Genomic DNA, 17611 nt, shown 5'->3' with positions numbered 1-17611 from the left:
GGTAGAAGGGTTAGGAAGAAAGAAAAAAAAAAAAAAAGATGAACTCAAATGACATGAAGCATCTATTTTCCCAGGAGAATCTGAGTGTCTTGAGTAACTAGGAGGTTACTATTTTGATCTAGCTTGAACAACAGATAGAGGTGAGAGCATGTTAGCACTGATGAAGTGCAAAATCTGGCTGCCTTGCTAGGCCTGATGTGTACCTGCTCAAGGAAGCAGCAGGCAACCAAGTCATCTGCTTGTGTTTTTAGGTGGACTCCTCGTCCCAGTTAAATGACTGTTGTGCTGGCAAAAACTACTAAATCAGTGAAGATTTTAACCGTGCATACCAACTGCAAGAATTAACTCTATTTACTCTACATAAAAATAAGGAAAATATTGATCAGGCAGCTTGTACTAAAGTTTGCCTGAGTGTTTTCTCACCCTGTGAGTTGAGAAATGCTTGACTCTTTGTGGCCTAGAAGTTCAGTTGCAGTGCTCATGTGCTCATCAGACAGCAAATCTCCTGGTCTGTTCTGTGTTGTTGAATAGTGAGTGATTCCTATCTCAAGAACATATTGGGAAATACAGCTTCACTTTTTTATGAGTAGATAACTGAAACTGCTGGTTTTTTGTGAGATAATGTCACATTGCTATATTGAATGTCCTATAGTAATTTAAAACCATTGAGGGGTGAAAAAGAGCGGTAGGTAAAGGCTGGGATCAAGTCTAAAGGGTTTCATCTGTTGCTTAGTTTTTGCTGCAAACAAGATCTTGCTAAAGTTTTCTTTAATTTCAGTGAAAGAGTCCTGTTGAAGGAAAATTCTCTGTGCTGTGGACTTCTCTCCTATTCGGGAGAAAAAATACTTTGTGATAAGGAGCAGAAATAATAAATACATATGCAAAGTTTAGAGAAATATTCTTCCATTAGCAGCTAAGGATTTTACTTCCCCATGTTTATTTCAGTTTACAAGCTAAATTAATACAACTCAAATATCCCCCACTTCAAAATTATTCAAAAATTCAAAAATTAATTGCTGGTTAGTATTTGCAATTTCTTTGTTAAGATGAGTAATGTGGCTATTTAACAGTTGTCCAGAACAAGGAATGTGAAATTACAATATGCTTTGCAATCAGTAGTTATCTCAATCTTATTACGAATTGTTGACTTAAAAATTTACAAAGCAAGTGTAAAAAATGTTAAGCACAATTGAAATAAATAAAACTTCAAAAGCAAACACTTGATGCCATGGAATTTTTCACAGTGAGTTTACACACATTCACAAAACTAAAGCCCTTGCAAACACTAATTTTATTGGTTTTCTATGCCAAAGTCCACTATTCTATAAGAGAAGAAAAATATAACTCTTTTATTTGCAAGGTGGAGTTCTTCTGATATGAGACACTTTGTACTACTACCATAATTTTCTCACACATAAAATTAATAGGAAGGATGTCTCCTTCCTCCTCACCTGAGCCCGATCCAATTCTTCCACAATTTAATAGACATCTTGGAAGCTTAACTTCTTTGAATCAAAATTTTTGAGGATACTCAAAGTATATCTATTTAATACATCAAATTGCCACAGAAGTATGCAATGTGTTTGCCATCAGATACAGCATGCAGTCTGCAGTGATGTTTGCCATACAACACAGTTCTCATTCTCCACATTTGACTTGTTCAAACCTACTACCCCAAGATAATGCAGTAAATGAGCTTCACTGTGTAAACAACCCTTATTACTTTCAAAACTAAGTATAGTAAAGAATAAAAAATAGCTTTGGATTATCCATCAACCCAGAAGAATTGTGTCATTAGTTCACTTTAAAACCATTCTTAGCCATATAAAGAATTTAACTTCTCAAAACTTTAGATTGTATAAGGATTTTTGAACATGTAACAACTTTTTTTTTCTGAAAAAAAACACTTAGTTTCATTAGTTCAAGCTTTAAAAGTCTCTCTTTTCCACATGCAGTTATTTTCTGTTTTCTGCACACAGACTTTCTAGAAATCAGAAATAATTTTAATGGAAACAAACAATGCTGTATTCCTCACAATTTTAGCTTTTAGCCACCTTGCTGACATGCTTAGCAACAGTGAGATAGTGCTCATTTCATGATGTGAATAATAATTTATGAACTGAACAAGGTTGTTTATGCCAATTCTTATAAAACACACAAGGAAAAAAAAACCAAAAAGCTTTTCTTTCTGTACAGCTTTCACTGGACTGCTCAGTAAATGAAACTGAGAGAATGAGAAAGAACTGCTGAAGAAATGACACAGATTATTCACTGAGTTCCTTGTTAGAGATTTTCTGTGCCTGCCAAAGGATCTTCATGTTTGGCTACGACCAGATTTCTTTTCTTGTCTTCCTCTGTTACAGTCTGACTGATCTGTTCAAACAGCTTTGACATCTTGGCAAACCTCAGGTGGTTCTGAAACCTTCGTGCAGCAAAAGCATAAAGCAGAGGGTTAATACAGCTACTGATGAATACAAGTGCTCCAGAGATGTATGCTCCTTTGTCCACAATTTCTTCCAGTGCCAAAGACATCTCCTCATTAGAGAGCTCTATTTCAATGGAAATGATATCCAGGATGTTAAAGAGGTGGTGAGGGAACCAGCACAGAATGAAAGCCACCACGACGCTGGCAATGAGACGTTCCGATCGCTGCTTGGATTGGTAAGTCATTCTGCTTATTCTTCTTGCAACACACACATAACAAGTGCAAATAATTAAGAAAGGGATCACAAAACCTGCAAGGGTCTCCAGCAGAAGATAGGACACTTGCTGTCTATTAGAAGAGTAGTTGCGACACGCGCATAGAAGTCGACCGTTTGTTTCTTCTGTCTCTTGAAATGGAATCACAGAAATGCCGAAGGCAACAGACAGGAACCAAATGAGGAACACAATCAAAGAAATTTTTTCTTTTCTTCTGTATGTTTGAATTGTGAAAGGGTAAAACACAGCCAGTAGCCGCTCCAAGCTGAGGGCTGTAATCAGAAATATACTGGCATACATGCTGCAGTAAATAATGAAAACCAGCATTTTGCAGAAGATGACTCCAAAAACCCATGAGTCAACAAAAGAGTAAATCCAGACTGGTAAAGTGATCAGTACAAGGACATCAGCAATGGCCAGGTTCAAGATCAGCAGGACTGAAAGAGATACTTTCTTCATTTTTGTACAAACAGTCCAGATGACGATGCAGTTCCCAGGGGTGCCAATTATAAACGACAAGCCCAGTATTATGCAGACCACTGACCTCACGATATTCCATGCTGAGTTGCTGCTGCTTTCCTCAGCTTGACTCATTCTGGAAATTCTTCTATTCTTGGTTGCTCTGTGCTCTGCTTTTATTCCACAGGTGTTGGTGAACTACTTGAAAGTTCTCCTCTAATTGGTGTTCTGAAGGCTAATGCAGACTATGAGCTCACATCCTCATACTCACTCTTACAGACATCTGACCACATGTAGCAGTTCCTGTTGTTTAGGAGGATGGGTATTTTTGCATACAAAGCAAAAGTAAAAATACAATGCAGGACCTGACTTTGCTGTTAGTTATACATCCACTGTGCTTCAGCAAATTTTACAGCATGTTGGTAGTGTTTCTAAAATGCCCCTATTTAAAGAAATGTGCTACTGTTTTGATGTTACTGGTCTAATCAACAGCTGTGAGGAGAAAGAAACCCTTTTTAGGCTATTCAATTCTTGCTCCTGTAAACATCTTGGCACTTTATTTTATCAAAACAAAAAACAGAGGGGTGGCAGGTAAATTACAAATGGGCATTATATGTTTGCATGAATTTTAAAGCACAAAAAATTGTGCTTACTACCTTCATGCCATCTTTGTTAATTCAGCAGAAAACAGTCAATCATATTTTAGAAATACCCTGGCAAAAAGGAAATCAACTATTTGTACTGTACTGGTACAACAAAGTGGGTAGGAGTTGTATTTCTAATTCTCTGGGAAATTGCAATTCTTTACCAAACAATAACCATCAGAGTATTCTGTCTGGATGTAGACTTATAGGAGAAAATGCTCCATGTCAGAGAGAAAAGATATGACTACATTGAGAGAAAAGATATGACTACATTATTGTCCTGCTGTGCCAGCAATGGGCTATGACTTTTAGGATTTTTCCTAGGAAACTTGGTAGTCAGTGTAGTACTCAAATCCTAAATGAATCATAAGTTCTTCATAGCCTGGCCAAAGAGTATGAAACTATTTTGTTATCCTGATTTCAAAATATTTTTTGAAGTTCATTTCTAAAATGTTAAAGGAGGAACTAGAACAGCAGAGCCAACTAGAACAGCAGAGCCAACAGAAATATTCAAGAAGTGGAACTGGAAGGGTATTTACCACTAAAAATGTTCACAGAAACAAAGGAGTTATTTATAGCTTTCTTAAACTTAAGAATGTGAGACAGACTATTTCCCTAATTTTACAAACCTGGCAAATGTAGTGCATAGTATTAAGTCAAAAAGTATTTTTCACCATGGAAAAAGGATTGTAACATCAGCACCCCAAAGCAGCTTAGCTGGTTCTGCTCTTGTAAGAGTATAATGAGATCAAAAGCAAATCCAGAATAACCCCACTGAAGTTAAGTATTATATCTTCAAAATACTATTTGTGTAATACAGACTTTAATTGGGATTTATTCTGATACATTATTCCAGTTCCTTTCATTTTTAACTGCATTCAACAAATACCGGGTAGGGGAAAAAACTAAACAAGTTGTTTGTATTCTGAAGGGAATTTCTGAAAACCACATGTGAAAATTAACTAATGGGAGGAAGTGCTGGGCAGGATCTCTTCTTCCAATGAAATCACCTTTACACACATTATTTCTCCAGAAGTATCTTCATAGACTATTTTAGTTTATTACCAGTGGCATATCCAGATTGAAATAAGTTGCAGATTTTTATTAGAAAAAGACAATCAAGGAAAGATGTCCAGTACCTCTTGTCACACAGTGCTGCAGGGACCAGCAGGTTCTTTAAGAAAAGTCAGTCTAGATTATGATTGTTGTGTCACACAGTGATTATCAAGACTTTGACCTGAATTGCAGAGGGCTCAGGTGATTAAAAGCCTACATAACAAAGATAGTAAAGAAAGCTACACTGATTACTAGAAACTCTGCTTAACTGAAAGCTGGGGTAATTGCTAAAAATCCTGTGTAGCAGTAAGATACATGAACTGCTAGAAATTGTAGATAACAATAAGGTATGCTCTTAAGTAAATTTTTATGTCATAATAAGTGTTCTAAGTGTAGCTACAATCTTCTGGCCAGTCCTCAATCTACAAAGGATTCCTAAAAGGACTTGTATGGTCTGTACTATTGTGTGACACCTCTGTAGGATTTTTTTTTTATAACTTTATTTTTGGTGGAAAAGAGCAGTTGTCTGAACAACCATTGGTATAAGCATAGTTATAATCCAGTAGTGTATGGATGTGGTTGAACTTCTGAAGCATCTGGCCTTACATTTTCCAGAAACATGTCTCTCCACTTGAGTTGAAGTTTGCTTGCCAAATGGCCTCTGCCTCTGGCTGTGTCTTTCATTTAAGCAAGAAAACAAATGAGTCTCTCAATTGCAGCCACAGTCTGGAGTTTCTGTTTCAGAAAAATCCCAGAGAAGTGTTGAACTGCTAAGATTTCCTTGAGTAAGACTCTGAAGCTAGGCTATTAGACTAAATATCTCAGACATTAGAGTTAACATTAGCTCAGGAACATGTTTCTGAACAGCTCTCTGGGACTCCTGGATCGCTAAGAAAACTTCAGACTGTAAGCTGTCTAAAAGTGTCTGTTATTTATCAAATTCAAATTAGTAGAAGACAAACTTTCTAGACAATTTACCAAATATTTCCATTAACAGGGGGATAGTGTAGCAATAGTGTAGTCAATAACTGCTAAAAACAACGGTGGCTAAACAATTCAGTATCTTTCTTACTCACTCCAGTGGCCACATGTGGGTGGGCTTTAATGTATGAATGCATCTGGACTTCAGATCACAGAAGCTCTGGTCTACTTCATCACAGCAGTGAAATTAAGCTGCATCTGTATGTTTAAAAAACAGTTTAAATTTTTTGTGTGCATGCATATTATATGTAGTGCAGTAAGTCAGTCATCAATCCGGGAAACTTTCTGTAAGTCTGCTACCTTTAGATTGGCAAATAACTTCTGAAAACTTTCCAAGCTCAAAAAGTCCATGCTACTGCTATGAAACAATTAAAGTAGAATTTGCTTTGCCTTAAATATCAGGTGTATGTTTCTCTCATCCTTCAAATTATTTATTTTACACTGAATGAATCGTGAGCTCCCCTCTGGTGGATGTTCTGTAATTTACACTACCACTGCGCATTTTCAAACAGCCACGTTTGCATCACTGAATGTAAATTGTGACTGATATTTCTACCTCTTGCATATTTATTCTGAGAAACAGTGTTTCACTTCAAAATGCTGAGAGACTTTGGGCTAAGTCTCTGCTCAAAGTGTAACCATCCTTCCATGCCATAAGAGCTTCCCTTGTGAGGATTTACAGAGTAGCTAATACATGGCAAATGCACAATGTGGAACTTGTATTTAGAACTCTACCAAGATGACTTTAAAAATCTTCTTTACATTTTGTCTTCAGAAGGATCCCCTGGATGTCTGTCTAGTAAGTGATTGTAGAATAATGATTATCAAGTATCATGTATCTATTGAGACACTGCAAATTATGTTATAACCTCATTTATTGTTAATGTGTGTCATGGTTTGACACACAAACCAGGACAATGTGAAAGAAAAGAAGTAACTAGCCTGAAACCCTCAGTTCTTCAGCCACTGCATGGAGGTGTATTTGCAGGATTTGTACAAATGTCTTAGAACAAACTCAAGTCCATGTGCTACTGAGGACAGTGTGAAAGTGCCACCCTTTGCCTTGATCAGAGAACTATGGGCTACTTCACAGCTGATCTAATTATTGCTTTCTTGATTACAGGAGGGGATTTCAGAGGAATGGCTGTAGCTAATAATCTCTCTGCTCTGCAATTACTGCAAAGGGAAGGGCAGTGTAGGAAAAGACACACACCAGACATCTCTATGGTCTTGCAGTGTTTGTGGCAGCAGCCCATGGGGCAGAAAGTACAAATAAGAACACTCCCAGGCCTGCCTTATCAGAGAGTAAATAACTTAAGGAAGAACTTGGGATCAGTTCCAGAATATAATAAAAGATGTGTACTTTGCACTACAAAATTGAAATATTCTGTGCTGTGGGCATTGTTGTTAATCAGTATCCTAACATTATTAAAAATTTGTATGAGAAAAGATTTCCTGCTCGTCATGTTCAGGTTTTTTGGCTGGCTAGAGGTATGGCTGGCTAGAGAAAATATTTCCTGCTTGTTATGTTCAGGGAAAACTTCTTTAGGATTTGTGACAGGGAAGTGCTTCCAAGACACCTGTTGTGTGTGCATCAGACATGCTTATGTATTGGCACCTGTCTTGCTCTAACAGACTGATCACTGACAATCAGAACATGTTTCCATGGTGAAAACCACAGAGAAATATTTGCCTTGTACAGACATACCAGGTGCATTAGATTAGAGGTGCTAATTAAGATAGTGGAGAACTGTATTCATAATTCTGACTACAAGCAGGAATATGAATAACAATTATGCAGAGATTATGGAAAAACATATAGACACCTTTTCTTGACATTATGAATGTATATAGTTTTAGTGTCCTGTTACGGTAAAAGCTTTTGAACAGTAAATGTATAAATTTGTTACAATTTAAGGTAAGACTGACCCATTCTGAATCAGCTACTACTAAGCAGCTACTTGTACACAGGCTGTTGCTATCCAAAATCCTTAAGGATATAGGCATATCTGGCACCATGAGTAAATCAAATACACAGTTTATATGCTCTTCCTTTTGAGAAATAACTTACAGATGACAAACACTGCTTGGATGATTTGCTGCCAAACAGGATTTGATTTTTTTAAAATTGTTTAGCCAAACCCACTGGCATTTCCACCTTGTTTACTGGGATTGCACATAAATATTATTTTGGTATATGATCAATGTCTCTTTTTGCTATTCAGCAGTGATAAAAGAAAGTGTTTAGCAGAGCATGTGTTAGTGAAGGACCTGTGATTAAAAACCATGGGCAGATACCCTGCAGTGCCTGGGCAGCAGCACCAGCTGTTCTGCCCACATGGAAGGGGCTGTCCGTGCACTTCTGCGTTTGCAACACAGGGCGGCACTGGGGAACCATCCCTTGGTTTTGGCTGAGCCAGCAGGCCCGGAGGTGCTGCCTTTCTCTGCACTGCGTGCACGGAGTTCAAGGCCATGGCTCTCCACAGAACTGATTCTTTCGCATTACAAGGTTAGGGAATTGTGACTAAAATGTCAATAAACTTACGGGGGAAAATCACAATGTCTTTTTCTGTCTTGCACGTCACAATATTTTCTAAATATTCATATTTCTAGCTCTCTCAGTTCTATTTTGATACACGCCCATTTCAGTTTTAACTGATCTGGTAAGGACAGCTGCCTCTGCAACAAAAAATAACATTAATTTTAATAACTAAATTTCACTTTCTATGCCTCTGAAGGAACAAAGTTTGGAAAGTTTGGTAATTACATTCACATTTGGTCCTTCAGTATAGCTTCTATTTGTGTGTTCTCTTTGAAAAGCAGATCAAATTGTGATCTCTTGGGCTGTGAAACAACCCAGTCCAGCAGATTTGAGCACCTTTGAAGACTTATTTAATTTCTTTATTACACATGACTTCACCTTGGTCCCAGTGCGACATGAAGTCTTGATTTTGTGGCCTTGTGTCAGGAGGCTGGTTAATTGTGCTGCAATTAGCAGACTGTACTGATTTGATGGGGAATACAAAGATCTTTCTTCTGCTCTGTAGGAGCCACCACGTGTGTGTAAGGAATGCCTGTGTGCTCAGTCACTCAGTAATTAGCATACCTGACATTCTGTTCTGCATAGCCAGAGAAACCAGCACCCTGTGCCAAGCTGCCCTTCAGAACAGTCTTGTCCAAGCATTCTTGGTCTGAAACAAAAAGTAGTCAGGATTCATTCTGAGATGCTACACAGAGTCACACTAACAGCTATTTAGTAAACACACACAGAATATACTGTCTGAAAAAAGTGCAAGTTCAGGCACAGGTAATTTTTATCATTCTGTAATGTGAGCTGTTGTTTCTGTACAATTTCTATATAATATTAGAAATGACTGTGAGTAATGATAACTTCTCCATTAAATGAAGTGTTTTCACTGGCAGAAAGTGGTAGCACCATTTTCTAAGTTAAAACATATCTATTTATGGAATTTAATAGAAAGTAAAGCTAATGGACTCCAAAATAATCTTACTTTTCCTATATTTGACTCTTGAGCCTAATAATATGATCTGGTTTTAGGCAGATCATATTTTAGACTTATATTTTATGTTCTAGTGCTGAGTCAGATCAAAAAGTACTTTTAGCCCAGTATCTTGTCTCTGGTAGCAGCCACAAGCAGGTGTTTAGAGAAGAATATAAGAACAAGCCATGTGTGTCTATACTTGTCCTACACATTCTCTGGCATTCAGTCAATCCCAGCTGAGGAGTTTCTTGGATCAGGGATGGTTTCTGTGTGTTTAATTTGTGGACATTTATTTGTGGACATTTATTCAGTAAACTTCCTAAGCCTATCCTTGAACTCCAGTGAACTTGTAGCACTGCAGCTTTGATCCATGCTGTGTGGAGAACCACCTCCTTTTGTTTCTTTGCTGTTCTTCTGTTGGTTCCAGCTGGCTCCGACAGTTCATCTGTTGTAAAAACAGTGAACAGCACACCTGTGTTCATGCTTTCCACAGTCCTTCCTTGATTAAAGCCTACATCTGTCAGTCATTGCTTAGCTGCAGACTGAAGAATTCTTACATACATGGATATACCTACACACCTTCCTATACCCCATAAAGAAATTGTCCTGTGTCTTTCATCATCCCTTCATTCTTCTCATTCTCTCTTCATTCAGATCTTTTATGTTTTGTTCAGACAGAGGAACAGACTAGTTCTGAAATTCAATAGTTCAATTAAACCACAGTGTGCTGATGAGGGAAAATGAAAGAAATCAAGACACACAGAAGTCCAAGTTCCCTCACCTCCAGTCTGTCTCCCCCTGCTGCAGTGTAACAGGGCTGGCCATACTGCACTCAAACATGTCTTTTGTTTTTCTAATTAGGGATTAGTTTAGTTTACATTCAAAGCACAAAAATAATAATTAGCTTTTGTCTTTCTCAATGCCAGTCTGTGCTCTAAGATTTAGAAGACTTTGTTCCAAAGGTCACTGTGTCATTCTTCCTTCATTTACTCCAGATGCTTCACAATCATAGAAATCCTCATGTGATGCAATTAGCTTGTAATCCTTAAACCGCAGGTTATCCCCTGACTGGTAGAGCTTTGTATCTCTGCTGTTTGTCCTATTCTGTGTTTAAACCACTAGAAGTCAAATATAATCTAAAATTGCCATTATTTGGTGCTGTATGAAAGGCAGCTTTAATTACACCTGTCACCTTTTCCTAGGTAGCTTTGTGTCTTGTTATGTCTGGCTGTGTGGGAAGCATTCAATCCTCCATGGTATTGAACGGTATCGCTTTAACACCTCTTCTTTTCTGACACAGCAAATGTATGACTCCTCTTTCTCTCATGATTGCTGTTTTCCTGTCTTTTGAGTTTGCAACTATTCACCAAGGCCTGTGGTATCTGACCATGGTGTCACTCTTGTTGCAGCTCTGCTGCCCTGGCTCCTCTCAGGGTTACCTGCAGGTACCTCACATTGGCTCAGCAAAGTGTTTGCTATGTGCAATACACCCTGACACACAGTGCTGGTTTTGGGCATATTCTGGGATCTGTTAGTGAGTGAAAAACAGACAACATAGTACAGAAAACACGGCTAAGGCTCTTGGTGATCAAATGACAAGGGATACCCTTGGCATGACAAATCAGACCTAGTCACAAACTTTATCCATGTTCCAGTCCTCTGGTTTTGGTTTGAACAGTGTCAGGTTCAATTTATAATTTATAAATGATACATCTGTTATTTTATAAGAGACTTACTAGGTTGTTGTCATTGTGTAATACTAACTTCTATAAAAGTTTATATAGATATAAAGAAGACAACTATAATGGATATAAAACCAGATTTTATGCACACATTTATAAAGAACTCATATTTTAAACACAATTAGTCTTTCTGTGTTATCTGAGAACAAGCATCTTGTGTAAACGTAAGAAAACATCAGTACTGCCTAGCAGATTCCCAAAATGAGGAAATATCTAGAAAACAGAGTAAGAGAGCAGCTGTGAGAGAACTGCTCTCTGCAGCTAATCAATGCATCTTCGCAGCACACAAGCACAGCAGAAATGTTCTCACATGTTAGAATGAGGTCCAAGAAGAGTTGAAATTGCCTCATAGTGGTATAACCTTTTACAGGAACACTCATGTATTTCTTACTTTCAGCAGAAAATTTGTTTTCATGTCACATGATAGCAGTACCCATTTTTTACTGCTTCTTTGGCTTGTAATCTGAGCAGCTTCACATCCAGCTGCCAAGCACTGATAGCCCAAATAATTTCACCATACCATGAAGAAACTCTTATGAGTGTTAGTCTATTGTCAGTGTAGCATGGCAACAATATTTACAAGATCTCAAGCTGTCTTTAACATACTAATTTAAAAAAATAATTTTCCAATAAATCCATCTTCTCAAAGTGCAATGCCCAGACAGACTTTGGCAAGCTTCCTCTTTTTAATATGTCCAGAAGTGTCTCTAAAATATCATTAGGCAGGTTAAAACATGACAGGTCAGTTCACTGCTACCTGTTTAAAATGTCCTTTATTCAGTGTTATTACCATGAACATGTTAAAGGAAATGGTGGAATTTTATCAGAATTTTCACTTTATATTCATTTATCTGCCCAACAGAGCTATCAAAATAATTATCCTGATCCAAATTAGATCATAGCTATGATTTGAAAACATGAGGATCACAATAATGACCTTCAAATGTCCCTTCCAACCTTAACTTCCCTGTAACTGTATTTTGGCACTGACATGTTTGACAGAGCCTCACACAATGCTACTCATGATGCTGCTGATTCAGGCATTTCCCCATGATTAACTGTTCCCAGCTGCCTGTGTCCCTCAGTCTAGAAGGGAACTGTGTCCTTACAGGAATCATCAAGCAATACTTTTCAACTTAATCTGCCCAAAGGATGAGACAGAAAGTGCCTGTGCATTTGTAGCCAATCTATGCCTTATTTTAGAACATGGTACCAGCCAAACAACAGATCAGACATTTCTTTCTGCATTCAGTGGCAGTTAAAACTCAGATCTCAACAACTAATTTTGTTAATCTTGTTAATTTTGTTTGGTTTTAATGTTAATCAAGAAACTTTGGTAAATTGTGGGTCTGTCCTATTCAGTTCTTAAGTGCAGTCAGTTTTCCTATTCATATCTAGTTTTTAATGTGGTACTCTAGATTTAAAGGATAGAAAATGTTTTGTCTACAAAGACATTACATCTTCATATCTAAGATGACATTTGCTTTACAGATGCATCATTTAGTGGGATTGCATAAGCATTTCAGAGCCAGAGACATAATTGAAGAAAAAAATCTTTACATATCCTTTAAACTCAGGTGAACTCTCATTTTTTTAATACACCAGTGAAAGAGGAACTCTCAGATTGTTTCTTATAGGCTGAAGGGAAGTCTCTCAACATATGTGGTCAGGGTCAGATGGTTTTCCATCCCTCAGTGTTGGAAAAATTTAGCACTGAAAATGAGTGAGTGAAACCTAATGGAGACTAGACAAAGACCAACATCCCCTTTGATACAAGACTAAATTACTGACAGCAGTTTCAGTTCTTCTGGACACACTTGTGTTTCCAGAGATGGATTCACTTCTGTCATTAATCTGTTGGATTCAGTAGCAGCAGTGTTGTGTCTCTTCAGAAGTAGCTTTGAGCTAGCAGATTTCCTAAGGCCTGTATTTCCCTGTGATTTCCCTGTCACTGTGTCCAGCTGGGATACCAAACAGGTGTGACACTGGATGAAACACCGAAATGCTTATTAAACAGTGGGCTCTTACCTTTTCATTATGTGTGGACTAGAATCCTGAAATGCTGCTGCTTGACTCGTGGCACTGTGCCCTCTCTAACCACACTCAGTCTTGTAAGACTTGTTAAGCTTTACAGTAACAGCATACCAAATTCTGCTTTTTCTCCAAATCTCTTCCTCACAGAAAAAAAGTACCTTGTCTGCAGATTAAACCACCTTGTCAGCTTTCTACCTCAGAGGGCCCAAGTTTCTCTGCAGAGCAAAAGGTGTCAGGTTCTACCATTCTCGCAATGTGCTGGGAAGTTGTTGTACTTTGTGGGAACTTGTGCAAGACATAAACCGTGCCTAAGGGTTCAACCTACTCAGTTTTCATCACAACATGGATTATATTTTCAACACTTTTCCTCATATATTCATCCTACACAAAATTGTATCTCCCCATTTCATCTTCCCATGCCACCTCTTATTTTTAAATTATTTTTTCAATTCCATATATTACCTAGCTCCAATTTCAAAATTCTTCAGTGGTCCAACCTAGAATACCAACTCTGAGGAAATCTTGAGTAAAAGTCCCACTAGTTAATTTTGAGCATTCTTGCTAAAAATTTCTCACTCCCAGATTCTAACAAAATTCTCTTTGAGCAGGAATTCTGAAATTCCAAATGTTAGTAATTAAATCCTTACAATTTACTATGAAGCTTTATTACATGGATGGCTTACAAGGACAAATTGATTTGCTTTAGCAAAACATGAGCCAAAGCAGTAATATGATCTTTATTACATGGATTAAAGGTTTGAAGATAGGAGAGATGACAGTGACTGTTATTCTGTTAATTGTGGTTACCCCACCTTGGCTCTGAGTTTGTGGGCTGAGGGTTATGTAAGCCTGCATTTTCAGTACTCCCACTATTCAAGTGCTCTCTTCCCTTTTTTCCAGTCCCTGTTTGACAGTGTAACCAAATTTAGCCTGAAAGACAATGAGGAACACGGGTTTTGTTTACTGTACTAATGCTACTGAGCAGCACCATGGGAACAATATAGAAGTGGATGTGAAGCACTGAGGAAGCAGGGAGAAGTGAAAGGAAGAATTGTCTTTGCAGCCCTGGTTCAAATGCATGTCAGGTTGTGTCCTGGGACTGTGCTACTGCATTGAGCTGCCAGGACGGAATAAATTTGTCACAACACTTTTGGCTGTCTTCACATCTTTCTTTGAAACTAGCTGTCTTCTACTCATCTGTGTAACTCACCACATTCATGTTTGAGGGTATTTGAGCCAATACAAACACCACTTCAATGGCAAGGATCAGAGGCAAACAGAGAATTCTGCTCAATCAAATAAAAGACATTTAAGCAAACAGTAGATTTCTGAAAAGGATTGTTTCTCTTAAATAACCAGTGTGCAAACTCATAGCCAATTCATGGTCTTTGTCAAGAGTGCAAGCCCTCAAAGAGTCTTAAACAAAGATAATGCTACTGACACTAGTTTCTGGCATTTAATATGGGTTATTTCTATGGTGTGGGTCTTTTGGAAGAAGCAAAAAATATTTTCTTAGAACATGGATTACGCACATGAAAAAATATTCTACAGTGGTAACAAACTGGCCTCTGAAGTATGGATAATCTTTTTTTTTCACTTCATATATAAGTGAAAAGGATGCAGTCCTCCTTTTATCAGTAGTTTAACTGTAACAACTTCATTTTCCATTTCTAGCCAACTTTGGATACCAAACACGTGAAGGAAGCAGTATATAAAATGTATTTCATAAAATAATGAGCTGGCTGGCATTTCAATGACAGTTCAGATGTGTAGTTGGTTCTGTTATTCTTTGAATCTGCCTTGGATGATGACTGGCAGATTTCTGTGTGGCTACACACAGTCATGTTCCTGAACTGCTGTTAATCTACAAATCCCTGTTGTTAAGTCGTTCTCTGTGGAGAAAGAGCTGGATTGCTCCTCTAACAAAGCAGCCCTTGGAAATAGTTACACTGACTCAATTAATAGCAGGGTATCATCAGCTGGAAAGCAATGCCGTGTGTCCAGGTTCCTGGGTTTGTTGGTGTAAGTGACAATAGGACCAGGCACTCAGTGTGAAAACAGAAATATTTAAACCTTACAGAGGCAAAGAGCTTAATGCACCTTGTTTTTAAATGCAAATGCCCTGATCTCACAAAAGGAGACAATAAAAGAAATAACTAACAAATGCTTCTTGATTTATCACCTGAAAGACTGTTATCTACAGAGCCTGAGCTTGCAGGAATAGCTATTATGTGTTTAGAAGGCTTTTCCTGGGCCAGAATTAGATGGAGAGTATTTTAGCAAAATGTGAGGACATTCCCAGCTGTCAAAAGAGCACAGAGATCTGTAAAGGAAGTATTAAGACTGGTTTGAGGACATCTTGAGTAGAATCAATAAGGACATGGTTACAGAAGTCATATCTATGTGATAATCACTAGGAACACTTGTAAATGCTGACAAATGCAAAGTGTACATGGAGCTCAAAAGGCCCGTGCCCTTAGAGGCCCACAGCCAGGCACAGAAAATCTGTCCCAAGATGATGCCACCCAAGGGAACCCACATAATGCAGAAGGCTTGACAGGTGTCATTCCCTGAACCTTGTGTCATAGCACAAGTGATCGCAGCCAGGCTATTGGACATGTGCATTTTGGGGCTTTTGAGTATGAGAGAAAACTGAATTCAGACACAGGCATTCTTTTAAATAGTGTTTTAGCCTCCCATAAGGTCTTTTGCTGTATTTTGTAACTTTTAATTCGTACACGAGGTTCCCTGTTGCAATCAGTTTTACTCAGTCACACTTGCACGCCCTGTAGTTTGTCTTAGTAGGAGGTAATTTCATGTCAACACTTGCATGGTGACTAAGCACCTGTCTTTGGGTTTGTTGGATGTAAACATTCAAGGTGTGGCTGCTGCCTAGAAAAAGGCAAGTCTAGATTTAGACTCAGCCTTACCTTCCTTGAATATTTGGTTTTTTTTATTTTCTTATTTAAGGAGGAAGATGTGTTCCGCGTTAATGTCAAGACAATGCAGATTTTTCTAAACTCCTCTCAGTAGGCTGTTATCTGATTTACCAGATTCTGCCTTCACACACAAATCTCTGACATGTATCTCTCCAGGAATTACAGAAGTTGTTGAATACTGAATTTAGTGAGGCCAGAAATTCTATTTCTACTTGTTTTTCACTCACATCTTCACTTGTGGTATTGTTCATGCTTGTGTATTAACCATTCAAGGTAGGAATATTTCAGAAAATTAGTAGATCCACTGGGGGATGTAGGAAGCTGTGAAGCAGACAGTAAAGTGCTCCTGTTGCAAAATAACCTTGTCAGAAATAGCTTTATCCTGAGCATGAACTGCTAACATCTGGCTCAGAAAGTGTGTTTCCACAGCAGGAGCAGATATATGACTGAGTCAAGGAAACCTTGTCCAGCCCATCAGCACAATCATTACTGATCATGAACTGTGATTACACTGGTTCCAAGTACCATTTTTTTTCTCTATTTAATTTCTGCTTCTGCGGATATCCTTCCTTGTTCCGCTCCACAGGCAGACACCCATCAAACGACCTGCACACCAAACAGAGCACGTAGTCCCTACTAACTGGTATTGCTGAAGCACAAAGGCCTATAACACTTCTGGTTCCAAATTACTGTAATTACAGGACAGCCTGTTCTTGTTACTTGTATAAAGGTCTAATGATTTTTTTTCCCTCTCAGTATTGCCAAACGCCCGATCCTAGGAATCCTCTGCACCAATTAGCTCCCAGGTGAGCGGGGTGTTGCCTGTAGCGCAGATATGCCCGTGAGCTTCTCTATCAGATGCCCAGTCCTTTGGCCGTGTAACACCAAAATTCCCGGCTCTTCCAAGTACTTCGGCTTTCAACCATTCTGACCACGCCCCTTTTGCGCTACTTATTTTTAGATATGTTTTGCAGCAAACGCCCATTACTTCGCTGTTAGACTTTATCACGACCAAACAACTGTAGACGTAATAATGGGAGACAAACGCTCACCTCCCTCAGCACATCTCCCTTCTCAGAGCTTTCTGCCGGCCCCAGCAGAACGGGGGGCAGCTGTCCCTACCTATCCGGAGCAGCTGCCTGTGCCTGAGGCCCGGGCGCCACACTGACAGAGCTTTCCCCGGGGAACGAGCTCCCACAGCCCGGGCCGCCACACTGACAGAGCTTTCCCCGGGGAACGAGCTCCCACAGCCCGGGCCGCCACACTGACAGAGCTTTCCCCGGGGAACGAGCTCCCACAGCCCGGGCCGCCACACTGACAGAGCTTTCCCCGGGGAACGAGCTCCCACAGCTGGGACCGCCACACTGTCAGGGCTTTCAGCGGGGGGATGAAGCTCGCTCCCACAGCCTGGGCCACCACACTGACAGGGAACGAGCTCCCGCAGTCAGGGCCGCCACACTGACAGAGAACGAGCTCCCACAGCCGGGGCCGCCACGCTGACAGGGCTTTCCGCAGGAGGACCGAGCTCCAACAGCCGGGGCCGAGCGGCGGCC

The 17611-nt window shown here is 39.2% G+C and overlaps 1 protein-coding gene across 1 annotated transcript; it reads right to left on the bottom strand.

Moving 5' to 3' along the window:
• Nucleotides 1–2283: 2283 nt before the first annotated feature.
• Nucleotides 2284–3294, bottom strand: LOC311159165 (leukotriene B4 receptor 1-like; the record flags this gene model as incomplete). Its single annotated transcript, XM_084215088.1, has 1 exon — nt 2284–3294. One exon carries the CDS (start codon nt 3292–3294, stop codon nt 2284–2286), a length of 1011 nt encoding a protein of 336 aa, XP_084071214.1.
• Nucleotides 3295–17611: the final 14317 nt, after the last annotated feature.

Source organism: Fringilla coelebs (genome assembly GCF_963513975.1).
Source record: "Fringilla coelebs genome assembly, chromosome: 14".
NCBI lineage: Eukaryota > Metazoa > Chordata > Aves > Passeriformes > Fringillidae > Fringilla > Fringilla coelebs.
The sequence above is the reverse complement of the archived record's forward strand: the minus strand, read 5'-3'. Positions and strand labels throughout refer to the sequence as shown.